The sequence below is a fragment of the Dasypus novemcinctus genome, chromosome 12, assembly GCF_030445035.2.
Source record: "Dasypus novemcinctus isolate mDasNov1 chromosome 12, mDasNov1.1.hap2, whole genome shotgun sequence".
NCBI lineage: Eukaryota > Metazoa > Chordata > Mammalia > Cingulata > Dasypodidae > Dasypus > Dasypus novemcinctus.
In genome coordinates, this window is record NC_080684.1 from 11,660,660 (window position 1) to 11,677,204 (window position 16,545).

The 16,545-nt window shown below is 32.4% G+C and overlaps 1 protein-coding gene across 1 annotated transcript in view; it reads right to left on the reverse strand.

The window, feature by feature from the left end:
• ADAMTS20 (ADAM metallopeptidase with thrombospondin type 1 motif 20) overlaps window positions 1–16,545 on the reverse strand; it is a 216,025-nt gene that overhangs the window by 88,714 nt on the left and 110,766 nt on the right. Inside the window, exon 28 of the mRNA XM_058307840.2 lies at window positions 15,172–15,348. Coding sequence (XP_058163823.1) covers window positions 15,172–15,348 — 177 coding nt within the window. The remainder of the gene's footprint in view (window positions 1–15,171; window positions 15,349–16,545) is intronic.

Below are 16,545 nucleotides of genomic sequence, written 5' to 3' on the forward strand. Positions count from 1 at the left end.
CCTCAGGGTGATTGCAGGATTAAAAGAGATAATGCTTGAATTGTGATTGACACAATGCTCTAAATACATATTAAACTCCCATTCCCTCTTCTTTTTCCTCCTTTCCCAAATCCTGAGGAAATATAAAATATAGTGAAAATATAACCTATGGTATTGATTTATTAAATACAAGAATGGAATATGTGCACTGTTCAAGTCTTATACACTTAGAACCACTCACAGGTGAGGTAAGTAGGGAAATCAGCCCAATGGAATTCCAGTAAAACAACATTTTGTTCTCTCAGAAAAATACATCAGATACACTTCATGTTATTTTCAGAGTGGGAATAAGATAGAGATAGTGGAATAAATCATAGAACGGGAGGGTGAATAAACATCTGGCTGAAAAATAACCAGTTTCAGTTAAAATGAAGTGACCACATGCATTCATCTCTTCCCTTGCTCAGTTGTTTTCTCAAAGTTAATGAATAGATTTCAGAAAGCCTGGGAAAGCTCTGCTCCTAGAGGCAGCAAGTTATGCTGTGACTCCTCCAAACCTCCTTGACCAGATTAAGGGCTTATTCTCTGGAGAAATTAAACTTCAGGGGCACCAGAATTAGGAAAACTAGGGGAAGATTAAGGGAAATCTACACATTAGAGGGTGAAAATGGAGAAATTAAGTATCTAAGAGAAAAATAGTGATGTACAGGGAAAAACACGTCACCAATCTCTATCCAAAAGTCTATCTTCAAGTAAATTCAGTGCCTTGTTCTTAAAATAAGAATGAGCTGCAGAAAATCATCAGGAAACCTTCAGCAGGGAAGTCAGAAAACCTATATTCTCCCTCCCTCCTAAAGAAAAGAGCGGAAGAATAAAAAGACTATCTAGAGAATCTCCCCTAAAAAAAAAAGAAGCTATAACTAATAAATGGAGTAGATAGATGTTTTATGTATAAAACAAGAATAGAATATTAAGACACAAAACAAAACCAGAAAGCAAGAAAAAGCTTTTGATGATGAACAATATAACTAAATTAAATAATTCAATAGCTGTTTTGGTTATTGATAAAATTTTCCATCAAGTGAAGCAGAAAGAGATGGAAAATAGGAACTAAGAGGAAAAAAAGATAGATTTATAGGACCAATCCAAGAAGAACAAAGAAAATACATGCACAGACATTGTCAAAGAAATAATACAACAGATTTCCTCAGGACAAGTCTCCTTAATGAAATTGCCTAGCTAATTGAATTTTAAACACACACACCACTAGATCACTTCACCATGAAATATCAGAACTACAGGAATAATGAGACAATACCAAAAGTTTCAGGGGCAGAGGCAAGGAAACAAGGGCACATGGGACAGATGAGGCCTGAGGCCACGCACTACTAAGCGCAGAATGCTAGGGATACAGAGGTAACATTTTTAAAAATTTGGAGGGAAATTATTTTCAAAGCCAGAATTTTATAACCGGGGGAAACTGTTAAACAACTCTGAGGGTTGAATGAAGACATTTCAAATATGAAAGGATGAAAATATGTACTCCCATGTTTTTTTTTAAAAGGAAGACACAGGAAGACGGGTTTCAGTGTGAGAGAGTAAACAACGAAAGAGAGATATCGAAGTGAGGCAAGAAAAATAACCCATACTGAAGAGTGAAAAGACTTCACAGGATGAGGGGACAGTGCAGCACAGGTAAGATGACTCATGCCACATCAGAGGAAGATGGGGCTTCTGGAGAAGGGCTCAAGGAAGGAACAAGTATCTGAGCATTTAAGAAAATCATTCATACAGATACTCACCTTTATTCAAGCACTTGACGAGAAGCAATGATTGGAACATAGGAAAATTAAGCAAAGTTTTAAACAAGGCAAGTGTTAACTGTATGAAAAGAAAAGAATTGTACAAAAAGGAGCATTATTTCAAAGAATTCTACTTGCCTCCACACTAGCATAAGAAGCATGGAGTGTTGATTTAATCAAGATTTATTTGGAAGATCAGGTTGCACAATTAGAAGTTTATGTAAGAGAGCTAAATTCTCAACCTCTTTAAAAGTCTATAAGTAAAATAAAGAGGTGGCATTGGATTGGGAAAAGTGGACAAGGTGGACGATGGGTATGGGGAAAGGCAGGAAGAGATGAGAGGTGGAGGCGTCTTTGGGACATGGAGCTGCCCTGGTTGGTGCTTCAGAGGTAATCACCGGACATTGTAAATCCTCACAGGGCCCACTGGATTGAATGGAGGAGAGTATGGGCCATGATGTGAACCATTGTCTATGAGGTGCAGAGGTGCCCAAAGATGTACTTACCAAATCCAATGGATGTGTCATGATGATGGGAACGAGTGTTGTTGGGGGGGGGGAGGGGGGGGGTGGGGTTGAATGGGACCTCACATATATATTTTTAATGTAATATTATTACAAAGTCAATAAAAAATAAAAAAATAAAAAAAAAGAAGAAAAAGAAAAAAAAAGTCTATAAGTAAAATAGGTAATTTTTTAATACATCATGCTGCATCAAGAAATAGAAGAGCAAACTTATTTTGAAATATGGAGGTAAATAAAACAGACATTAATAAAAAAAGATTACATCTGGGGTAGGACAGATTACAACAGGAGTTGCTCTTTATCAGAACATTTTTTTTTTTTTACTACATACATGTGCTACTTTGAGAAAACTAAATTTGAAGCTATAATAAATGATATTTGGCTTACTAATGGAAAGTAGTGGCAAACTGGAGGGTTGTCTCTAGCTGTATGTTCTAGAGCTAGAGCTCTGGATGCAGAACTGTTGGAAAGGACACTTTCAATTACTGTGGAATACACAAAACAGCATGCTTCCCAATTTACTTGTTACATAAAGTTGGCAGGACATATTGAAAACTTGGCTATGAGAATTAAATAAATAAAAATCCAGGCTATCATGGAAAAATTGAAAGTCCTACACTTGGGCTTAAAAACTATCTATTGCTAAGGATAAATAAAATATGACTTAATAATCATGTCAATAAATAAAAATCCAGGCTATCATGGAAAAATTGAAAGTCCTACACTTGGGCTTAAAAACTATCTATTGCTAAGGATAAATAAAATATGACTTAATAATCATGTCATATATATCTATATAGGTTTCTTTTTTTTGGAGCTGTAGGTTCTTTTATTATTTTTTTTAATATTACATTCAAAAAATATGAGGTCCCCATATACCCCCACCCCCTTCACCCCACTCCTCCCCCCCATAGCAACATTCTCCTCCGTCATCATGAGACATTCATTGCATTTGGTGAGTACATCTCTGAGCACAGCTGCACCTCATGGTCAATGGTCCACACCATAGCCCACACTCTCCCACAGTCCACCCAGTGGGCCATGGGAGGACATGCAGCACCACCCAGGACAACTCCAAGTCCTGAAAACACCCCCACATCTCATCTCTTCCTCCCACTCCCTACCCCCAGCAGCCACCATGGCCACTTTCTCCACACCAATGCCACATTTTCTTCGATTACTAATCACAATAGTTCTTGAATAGAATATCAGTAAGTCCACTCTAATCCATGTTCTATTCCTCCATCTTGTGGACCTTAGAATGGTTGTGTCCACGCCACATCTATATCAAGAGGGGGCTTAGATTCCACATGGATGCTATTTATAGAGGTTTTAACTGATGCAAGATAAGTATAAGGAAACTGGGTAACTTCTAAAAATTGAAACAATGCCATTGAGTACAGCATTCATAACAAGAGTAGCAATATTCTTCTGTTATATTCTTTACAGCAGTTCTCTTTACGATTAGAGCGGTTTTGCTAATGAATGAAATTCTAAATGCCTAATTTTGAGAGGGACATAACAAATGTAATTGGGAAGGTTAAAGAGTGGAACAACTCTTTACATTTAACCAGAAAATGGATACATTTAACCAGGAAAACAGATGAGAGAAAAATACATCTCTCCACAAGGCAAAAAAAAAAAAAAAAAAAAAATTTGCCCTGTGGAGGATGTAATCTTACTTCAGGGAGCAGGATGAGAAAAGCTGCATATATATAAGTTTCAGCTCATAAAATAGGAATAACAGTCATACAAATTTCCTGATAATGAAATGTGCTCTGCTCTGCTGCGGTATGTTCTTTAAACTTACAAAGCCTTAAGAAGTAGACGCTGTGAGTTTCCTAAGAGAAACTTGTTGAAATAACTTAGCCTTTGTGTAGGAAGTGTAAGAAAAAAGGAAACTGGGAGCCTTTCCCAATTTTAAAAATATGGTATCACCAAAAATAGAGCAAAAACATTAAAAAATACTCCAAGAATCACAATATTTTAACTCTTAAATATATAATATTTATGGCCATATGGAAATAAATCGTATTATTATCATCAAATGAGAAGAATGCAAATTTTGTACACTTGCAGTATGGGGCATCTTTTGGTAGAAAGGAAATTTTCTATTGTTTAGTTCTTTAAAAGTATCTGTAAGTCTCACAGTTTCATATAGCCTTTTTTACTATTACACCAGCTATTTGAGTGAAATCCTGAAATAGTTCCATCTTTAAATGACAGTTTCCCCAAAAATGCATTTACTTTTTATTATTACAACCACAAACTAAAATCTTTGAAATTAATTTCTCTTTAAAAACATTTTTAGGATTTTCCTAGCATTTAAATACTTATAAGGAAATATTTCCCAACTTATAGAAAAGTAGTTTACTGATTACATAGTTTTCTCCACACTCTGACTTAAAAAGTAACTATAAAAAATTCTTATGGTTTGATGAGACAAGACACAAAAATTTGGAGACCACCTTTAATTTACTAAGATACAAAAAGTACCTCTTAAGATTTCTCTTTGATACAGACCATAATCTAAAATGATCTACCTTACCAGATCTAAATAAATGGAAGACCTTATTAACACAAAAGGAAATGAAATATTAGGATGATTTCGTGTATAAGGTTATATTTGAGCCAAAAAAAAAATTAATAGCTAGACTTTCTACTAAAATATGCCCACCCAGAAAAGCTGAAATGAAGACTCATAAATGAGAATTCTAAACTTAAATATGGACAAAGGTCACATTGATGTTTACTGAATAAATGAATGAATGAATGCTATGTAGAAAACCTGTAAGAACAAATCTGTCATTTAAGAGATCCACAAGTTTACAGATACATTTTATACTGTTTTTCTTATATTATAAAGATTCAAATTGCCTAATATTTTTGACTCCAGAAATGTCAGAAGAGGTACACTGTTCTTCACTTATTATTCCGTGGAGAGACATTTGAAATGCTTTGGCATTTTTATTTAAAGGTATATTTTTACAAAGTGGAAATATATATCTACAACAACGACCTTTTAAATATGCTACCTATTTTATCTGAGTAGGACAGATTAGAATGATCTTCAATCTTTCAAAAAATAACATGGAGAGGAAACCTGCTTGGGATGGGTTTCTTCACAGGATTTCTGGTGTTGTCTGCCTCTGTGGGGTTCCCTGTGGATCTGCAGATATAAGAGGGGTCTCCTGGTTTCATCTGAGATCGAGAGCTTGTCAATTAAGGCAGAGAAATGCTGCCATGGAAACAGGATTCCATGAGAGCTACCAGTCCTGAGTTTGTTTCCTGACAGAAAAGAAATGGTTGAGAGTGAAGGAAGAGCTGTGCTTGAGAGTCTCGTTCCTATTGCTAGTTGTAAAAATTCTCCTAAGGACGATGAATAAATAGTGAAGAGGTTTCCCTCTGATGGAAGGAAGGGAACTGTCTGGTTGGCAGACTAGGGAATCAATTATATTACTGTGGTAGTGTAAATTTCCTTCTATTTTTTCAGGCTCCCAAAAACAACATATTCTCAGTTTACACATTAGCAATTGCACAAGTAATTTATGCATTACGATTCTCACACTACATTTAATGCCATCCCAAACAGAATGAATAATCATTAAATATGCAAAATGCTTTCTGATTCTACCTATATTATTACATTAGGGTTGCTTATGATGGGTAGAAACTACTATCGTAGACGTGAACTTTCCTGAAAAAAAAAAAAATACAGGCCTGAAGTAAACATGGTTTCCTATGGACAAGTCATTTTCTGACAACTTTAATGATTGCACCAAAGTTCTTTTCACCAGAAATCTGACGGCTTGCTACTACATTTGCAAGTATGTTGTTATTTATATTTTGGTACTAGTTTGATTTAGAGTACTATTTCTTCCTATTAACAAATATCTCAATTAAAAAATATTTGTCTTAAAAATAATTTATGATAGTCATCTGTTTAAAAAGATATTTCCATTGTCTATACTTTATGATCAAATATCACTAGTTGATTCTACAAAACTTTTCTTCTGGAAATCTAATTTCATTACTGATTGCTATTGCTTTTGACTAGGTGCTAACTTCCAGAAGTAGAATTCTTTATTGAATATCAAACTGATATTTAAACAATCTGAAAAAGCTAACAATTATGAAGCTTAACTCTCAGGCAGAAGACAATTTATGGCTGTGTGTGCATGTATAATCAGTATGTATTCTTTTTGTTTTAATATTTTCAACCAGCTGTAATATGAACTCTTCCATGTCCTGATTCATTTGTATTTTTATTCTTCATACCAAAAGTTATCTATCACACAGTAACTGCAATGTAACTGGCTAATAAATGAATAAATTCAATGGAAATTCTTGAAGAGTATAAAGCAGGAACTAGCAGGAACTATTCCTCTAAAAAGTTGCTAAATCAGAAATTCGCTAATTGTTTTTCTCTTAATTAAACCAGCAGGCAAGTGGAAAGTTTCCTCTTCATCCAAAGTTAATCTTACATAATTTTAAAAAATCTTCCCTACCCACACAAGCCATCAGTTTTGCTCTTTTCTCCATATCTGTCCATTTTATTCCTCTGGAATCTCCATTCTATCTACTGAACAGGAAGAAGTGAAAAAACTATTTCCTGTTACTACTTCTCAGTGGCTGTGACTGAGACTGAATGATAGTAAAAGACTGAAGAGTGATATTCTTCAATATACAAACTCAAGGGTACTCATATCCAGAATAAAAAAAATAATCCAGCAAACCATAAGAAAGAGCAGAAAATCTAATGGAAAAATGGGCAAAAGACCCAGTATGTACTTCACAAGAGAGAATATTCCATGGGAATAAACACAAAAAGGCACCTAATTCCATTAGTCATCAGAGAAATGCAAATTAAAACTGCAAAGAAATACCAATATCCATCCATTAGAATGACTAAAATATAGAGTTCTGATGATATCAAGTGTTGACCAAGATATGGAGCAACTGGAATTCTCATACTGCCACTTTAGAACACTGTCTGGTGATAGTTACTAAAATTGAACCTAAGTATACACTGATATCCTGCAATTCAACTGGTGTATACCCAACACATATGTACACACATGTTCATGAAAAGGCTTGTGTTAGAAATGTTTACAATATCATTTGGGAATTACAAATAAATTCCTTATGCTTAATAGAGCAGATAACTAAATTGTCGTTCATTTATGCAATACTAAATTGCAATTAGAAACTATAATTACACAATATGAATCTCACAAAAAAAAATTATGCAAGCTCCATGTATACACAGTTCAAAAGCAGAGAAACTAATCTATTAATAGGATATTTGATGTCAGAATAGTGGTAACTTATGGGGGAATGGTTACTGCAAAGGGACTCATGGGGAATTCTGGGGTGCAGATGTTCTTGATCTGGGTGTTGGTTACGCAGGTGTCATCACTTCAGAAAATTCATTGAACTGTAACTTTGATTTGACATTTTTCTGGATATGTTATATTTCCATTCAAGTTTATTAAATACAAACTAAACTCGAAGCTAACTTGATTTTTCTCTTATATTAGCATAAAACTCACTAAAGGGGATCCTGATTTCAGACTGTTCAATATGTTAGCCTTTCCTACTGTATGTGGATTTTCAGGTCCATGAGAAAAGGGAGTATGTACTAATTACTGGGTAAATGATATTGAAAAGCAAAATATATTGAGCCTTTATGTACCAGGCTCTATGCCAACAACTTTACCTAATTGTTTAGGTTGCTACTATTTTTATTCTAAAGAAATGAAATCTTAGAAATGTTAAGTAACTTGCCGAACGTCACTTAGCTAAATAATAGCAGTCTAGATTCAAACTTAGACAGCCCAACACCACATCTCTTATTCTTATCTGCAACATCTAGGACGGATTTAATATTTAATGTTTCAGTAGAGTGAAGAATAATAGCTCTTCAAATTATTTTGGTAAACCTAAGTTTACATTTTCTTGCTGAAGTCAAGATTATATTCTCTTATAAAAGACTAACACAAATCATGTTATGTAACCTCAAATTGGCCCCTTAACATTCCAATTTGTAATCCTAGTTCTCGAAAATTGAATTCTCAATTCAGTGCCCCAACTTTTCTTACTCTTTTTAAGTCCTAAATTCACTGATCTCAAAACTATCCATCATAAATTTTCTCAACCTATTTCTCTTGATGCTAACATTTTGCCATTCTTTTCCTTCCTTCATCTGCAGGTACTGTTCCACCTTTTGATCAAGAAGAGTCCCCATCGATCTATCTTCTACTGGTTTCTTCTACTCTTCTCACAAACAGGTGAGTGTTGTGAATGAATAATCCATAATTACGTGATGAGTACTAAATGAATAATGCCTCAGGCTTTTAGATGTGACTTCTATTAGACTGCCTTCTCCAGCTCAGCACATTTTATGATGAAAATTATTTATTAATCTTCCTGAAACACAGCACGGATGCCCATTCAAAAAGTTCAGTGATTATTCTCTACCTCCAGAATTTTAAAAATCTCTCTTAGGTATGGTATTATTCATTGACCCTCTTTGACATGACTCTAATGTATATATGCCCTCGTCTTTCACAAACCATTTATACCAAATTGAATTACTTCCTCTGACCTCTGTGATTTTGCTCAGGATGTTCTCTATCTGGTACCTTTTCTCCTACTCAAATCCTATCTATCCTTCAAGACTTAGACTAATGCCTTCTATTCCATAAATCCACTGTTTCTCCAACTGAATGCGTGTTTTCTCTCTCTGCCTTGTGCTAGTTATTTGTATGTGTATCTTATCCTGGACCATGAGTCCTTTGAGGACAGTATACTATTTTTATTCATCTTTAGTTGTCCACAATTCTTAATGCAGCGCATGATACATATGGCACTTCAATAACCTTGAATAGATTGATGAATGGATAGATTTATAGAAAGATGGAAGGATTTTTGGCAATTAAGTGGCCACCATTTCCTCCATAGTTACTTTCAAGGTCCCTGAGTTCTAGACCACAATCACAGATATCAAAAGCCTAAGGAGATTAAAAATAGCTCAGCACTATCCTAGAGGAGAACTTTCAAGCTCAGTGAACAACTGGTACAGAAAAATTTTGCATATATTAAATAAGGACTTTACTAAGTGGTCTACTAATTAATCTACCAAGAATTTTGCAATATTTCATTTAATCCTCAAAAATATATGATGTGGGTATTCATATTTCAATGTAATGTTTTATGCATGAAAAGCCCAAGAAAGAGACATTCAAAGACACTCAACAGTGGATGAGAATAGAATTGCATTTGGAAATTCCTGCTTAGAGAAAAACATTTTGAAAAGTTTTTGGTATTATATGATTTTATTGCCAAAAGAATATGCCAACTATAAACATCCTCATAAATATATACATTTAAAATATTGAAACAAAATTTTGTTAAAATCTTTTGCAAAGTTTCACTGAGATTTAAACCTAGTTGTTAAAATATAAAACTATAACACCTTCTAGGAGTTTCTAAGAATTGACTGACATTGTGGAAACTGGAAAAGTGAGAGACATTATTTCAATTAAAATTTTCTGAATAATTGCTTTATGAATTTAAAATCAATTACTAGTATAAAAGAGAATATAATAATAAACGTCACTATTTGGCATTAGGTATTTTTGCGAGGTAAGTTTTTCAGTTATGGAAACTATTGAAAGCATACAGTGAAATAAAGTAAATTTAGAAACAGATTTAATTGTTATCAGACAGTGTTGGATCAAGATTTTGCAAACTAATGAAGCATATTCAATGAGAAAAAAGGATTTTACCACATATAAATTAAAAATTGTATTTAATATTCATTTTCTTTTAAATTCATATTTGTGCATATATTCACACAATATTTTATATATTAATTTGTTTGCAATGTATAAACATATAAGAAAAATATATATGAGTGCATGCTCAAAACTTTTTACTGATAAGGGTATACATCTAGATAATGTTAAGCAGTATGATAAAAACGTGAATAATGTTGCATGTACTCTGTTGTAATTATTTAGGAACTAGAGTTCAATTTCCCACAGCACTATTGAAAGTTGACATATAACTTTATAAGAAAAAGGTGTTTTATCTAAGTGCACCAATATAATCAACACCTATATTTCTTTTACAAACAGTATTATTATGCAGAGCATGTGTACAGAGGAGGAGGATACTGCAATTATATCATTTTTCTAGAGTGGGGACTTAGGGAACAGCTCATCTCTTCGAGATTATGATGGAAGTACCCTACTAGTTTACATTTGCAGAAGGATCTACCGGTGAATTTATTTCGTTCTCATGTACAATCATCATCACTAATTTTTGGATTAGTTCTCAAAAACCCCAAATATTCTGGGTCTTCAATATTGTAAATCACACGGCTGTTGCCAAAATGAAATAGGAACCTCACCCTGAATTGTGAGCACCTGTTTAGTACATTCATCACTACAACTGCAAACCCCTTGTAACAGGGATTGTGCCTGATTTATTTCTAATTACTAGCACACTGCTTGCCAAGTAGTAGATGCTCATGAATTTGGAAGACTCACTAGGACACGATAGGATATGGTAAAAAACATAATAAATGGGAACACTATTTCAATACTTATTAAAAGTGAACTATTTCTATGATAAATTTAGAATAAACTAGATTTCCAGTCTACTTCTGTGCTTATGTGTCTTTCCAAATTTCAACAAATAACCAATTACCATAAATGTTTCTACTGAATATTCCACTTACAAAGTCAATATGAGGTATTGACAGTTTCTTGAACCATTTCCCCACACATTACCTTGTTCGCCTGGCTGCTGTGGACCTAACTCCCCAGTCTTAGGGGGGCAGAAACAAGATTCTTCCTGAGTGAATTTCACCTTGAGCGGGAGCTACAGTGTTGTACAGACCCTTAGTGTTTTGTTACACAAAGCCGTTAAAGTGACAAAATTCAGATTTACGGGGTGTGTGCTTCTGCTGCTACCACATGCTCATTTCTAAAGTGCTTCTGTTTGTTGCATTCCATGCTATCATGTTAGAGATTTAATATAGTATGTAGTTTTTCTGCACAATTCTACAAAATACAAAAGAAAAAAAATATTTTGGGGGAAAGCACTAAAATCAAGAGGTTCAAGTAGCTTTCATTCTATGAAAACAACTTTCTCTTTTGTTGTGACTAAAAACAATCTCTAAAGGAAAAAGGAAAAGAATTATTATATTCTCTTTTCAAAAGCTGAAGCTTCATAATGCCCAGAATACACTGGAATGCACATTTTTTGTTTACTAAATATAATTCATTCTACTTAATGAATAAACACATTCTAGGAGAATGAGTTGCTTCTCAAATGAGGCTTAGTGGGAAAATATTTAGAGAGAAATACAAATTTACTTAAAGACCATTTGCTAGAACAGGTCTAATATGTTAAATGTAATGTCCCTTACTATATATTCAAGTAAAAAGAAAAAAGAAAACTTTTACTCACTTTTTAAAGACTACCTTGGTCATAAATACATCTATTTTTAACTTACTAAGTTTGCTCATATCATACATTTTTATTCATTGTTTATATTACATAAAAGAAAATATGTAAATTTTTTCTATATTTAAAAACTGATAGCTAAACAAATCTTATACTTTTAAAGCCCAATGTTAGTGTCTAACAGAAATATTATCTCAAGAACAGCAATATCATACAAAGCAAAAGAAAGCACACCATTTAATTATCAAATGTTTAATAAGAGAAATGAACAATTTGTTATTTAAGAAGAATACCCCAAAAGAAGGCATTCATTACAATACATGATCTGTTCAGTGATGTAAAACATTTCAGGTACTGATGCAAGGAGTAAAAATACAACATACATATGAATTAGGCAAAGCACAGAGCCACAACACATGTCAAATAAGCAAGGGTTAAAATACAATTATTTCACATTGATTAATCACAAAAGTATAGTCATTAAATTAACAGACATAGGTTAAGATTTATTTAGTCCTTTAATCATGCTTACAAGATATTACAGCACAAGACTTCCCACACTGAGAAAAATCTAAATGCATGTACACAACTTTCTTCCTAATATTTTACAATGATTTAGTACTTCATACTTTCAATTTTGCTGTGAAATGAAAAATATGGTTTCTGAAATTTCATGTCATTTATATAACTTTTCCTTGATTTTCTAACTTAATGAATATGATCTGTTGAAATTAAGGTTAGCCATGAAAGGGTAGTAACCAGATATGTTGAACAAGAGGTATTCAGACATTTGGTTAATATATAGCAACAATGAAAGAGATAAATGTTGTTTCTGGTTTTGACAATGTAACTTCAGATCCCTTAAACCCTTTTAATATAAAAGGGTCATTTAAGGAATACATTTTCTTCATATAATAAAAGAAATCCAGGTACTCTAATGATACCTATGTACTTTAAAAATAAAAAAAGTAAAAAAAGTATTTTATGGATGATTTGTCTGTAAACCTACAACTTTTCTAATAAGAAAAATATGAAGGAAAAACGTAAATAAATAAGTTTGTAAAAATTCTGATATAAAAATTTATTCTGATTTCATCTTCAATTAAAAAAATAAAGATATTATAGACCTTACACTAGTGCAAATACTGAATTCTTAAAGGAACTCCTTTTTAAATAGACATGTAATAAGCAATGCAGAATTCTGCACTTCTTACTATTTTATAATGTGTTATTATTATTGTTTTTTGATCATTTGTTTCTATGAGGTTAAAAAAGTCACCTATGCACAGGACTCTAATAAATATACAGACTTTTCATTTACAAGAACATTTACATACAAAAATAGCTTGACACAAATATATTGGAATATAGTATTAGATACATTCCAATATAATATATAAACATTGTGTGAATACCACAGTGAATATATAGAAAAAGTTGATAAATGTTAAGATGTTTTAAAATACCAAACAAAGGATCAAAATAATCTAAAATTGACTCCAAAGGAATACCTGCAATCTTAATATTCTATATCTTGAAGTGAAGTGTTATGTTAAATTTAAAAGGCATTATAATGCTTATTAAACAGAACATAGAATCTTTACTGCAATTAATTAGCTCTGCCATTATAGTACAAAAGCAAAAAAAAATTTTTTTTAAAGTACTAACTACATAAAGTATGGCAAATAAATGAGTAGGACTTATTTACAAGAAATTTATATGCAAAACTAAGTAATGAGCCAGTTTGGTCCATAGGCCATGGTTTTCTGACCCCTGAAATAGAAGATTTGACTCATAAACACTTAAATTGAAGTACTTCAATAACTAGCACAAAGCAGGAGACCTAGTAAGTGTTTAATGTTTTGTTTGTGAATTAATGAAGTCCTGAATGAGTAAGGGGAATAAAATTCTTGTGCCGTGAAACTAGTCACATGTTAATTCAAACTCTAAATAGCTATTATACGTTTGCTTTCTTAATTGGGGCAAGATGCCAGGAAGGCAATCCATAGCCTTATTAAGAACTAGGCTTGCAAACTCAAACCAAAGAAATGACAGAAAATGTAACAGATATAGTAAGGAGAAAGTGAATTTCCAATCTAAGACAGTGTTAACAAAACTTGATTTTTATGGTAACTTCCTACAGTATTGCAAATCTCCCCAGATTGTGAACTCCACAAGGTTAAGAAATATGTCAATTACTTCTGTAGCAGAGTACCTAGGATATGGTAGATACACAGTAAACATTTATTAAATTAACAGGGGCATGCTTTCTATGGCAAATATGAGTTAAAATGTTTTGTTGCTTATCATCAGTTAATCTTTGACTATACAAATGAATTTCAGCCTGAACTAGACCTTGACTTATTTTTCAAATAGCATGACTTGAAACTTGGTTGGGATGAAACCAACAGAGGTGGAGACAGCAAGGGTTGTTTATGATCCTGAGTTATAATTATTTTCCAAATAAAGAAATGTTTAACTTTATACATTTAATTATAAATAAATTACAGACTAAATCAGTATTTCACCAGAAAGAAACAAACTTGTTTGTTCATAATTTAAAAGATCAAAAGTGACCAGAAGGCTAATTTCAAATAATTTACAATTAATTATTCCTCAAAGCCTGTACATTGGATGAATATTAGCGATGAGAAACCATTCATGGATAATATTTATAAATTTTCACTCTGACTTCAAAAAAATAACAAAACAAATTAAAATTATCCCAAAACACAGCTAACTCCACACAGTGGAAGAAGTGAATATTCCTGTAAATTATTATATAAATCATAATTTTCAATGATGTATGTGACAAGCTAAATAATTTACTATGTGTAAGTAAAGTTCTCTATCTTTTCTTTAATATTTTCACATTTCCAAACAAAACACTTGAGTTTAACAATAATGAAAACAAAGTTGTAAAGACTGTTACTTGGTTTTGGATTACTTATTGGATGCTGACAAACAAAAGCCACAAATAATTATATTATGACCAAATGAGACACAGCCTTAATTTGCCTGTTAACATGCATAATATTTACATTATATACAGATGCAAATTGTGAAACATTTCTGAATGATTAGAGGGCAAGCTAAAGATGTAATAGGGAAAAATATTTACATTAGGATAGTACAACGGTTCAAAATTCACATATAAAAAATAAATACATATAAAACTATTATATATTATAGTACTAGAAATTGAATGGATTCCTCTTCTAAATCATCAAATTTAAAAACACAGACCAAGATGGCCAGTGGTGTGCTTAAAAATAATCAGAGAAAATATACTGCATGCATTCCTTAATTTACAAAGAGAGGAAACTGAGGCAAAGGGACAAAGTAAAACAAAACAAAGAGTAAGAATAAGAATAAGAATACTATCGTACCGATTTCCATGGTCCCCGATGCCATGAAACATCATCAGGGCAAGCATGCACATGACATTGTACCACAGTAGGTGGCTTGCTTAAGATGTCACAGTTTTGCTCTTGTGACTGTTGGCCATTGGGAAACTGACATATTACGAATCTTGATTTTATTCCTCCTCCACAAGTCTGTGTACACTAAAAACAAGAATGAGAAAATTCAAAATTATGTAGCTTTAAAGACAACATGATTTATTTGGTTGGTTTAATACATAATTAGTAATGTTAGCTTTTAATTTTATTAATTCTACATAACTTTCAATACCCTTTCCTAGATAAAAAAGAAATTGGGTCTTTAATTCTATGATTTATTAAAAAATAGAAAGTTTTGAGAATTAGTATCATAGGGTTTTTGAATAATATATCAAGGATCTATAAGATACTCCTGGTAGCTTAAGCTAGAAACAAAGTATATTTAATTAGGAAATAAGTATTTAACTACACAATGTCTGATTTGTGATTAGTCTGACAGATTACTATGTAGCTATGAAAGCTAATAAAGTAGATTTAAATTTATACATGTGGAAAGATATCCAACATACAACTATGAACTAATAATCAGTAGACTACTAGGGAGCTAGGAAAGCTAATAAGTAGATCTAAATTTATACATGTGGAAAGATATTCAGCAAGTGTTACATGAACCAGCACATGGCAAAGCAGCAGGTTACTATGACCCTATTTCTGGAATCCACACAGAACAAAAGTCTAGCAAGAAATATATCAAAATATTATCAGTACTTGACCCTTTATATTTTTCCATGTTATTCAAATTTTTATAATGAGCATGCATAAACTCAGAAACTAGTTACTTTTGGGAAAAAGCATGTTTTTAAAATGTTCTTGTTACTTATTAACACTTGGTAGGAGAAATGTATCCTTAAATGATGATTTCTAAGTAACCTATGATGAGAAATATGTACTAAAAAGTGTTTATATCTTTTTTTAATTAGAGAAGTTGTGGGTTTACAGAAAACCCAAAAAATACAGGGTTTGCACATACCCTCCTCCCAAACACAATTTTCCCTAATATTAACAATTTGCATTAGTAGGGTACCTTTGCTAAAATTAATGGAACAATATTATTATAATTATACTATTAAATAGAGTCCACATTTCAGTTTGTGTGGTACAGTCTTATGTGTTTTTGTTTCTTTAAATTTTTATTCTAATAACATACATATGACCAAAATTTCCTCTTTTAACCACATTCAATTACATAATTTAGTACTCTTAATTACATTTAATGGATGTTACCATCACCTCCATGCAAGCAAAAATATTTGACTAATTAAATTAGATGGCTTATCTATCATCCAAAGCCAATGTAACTAT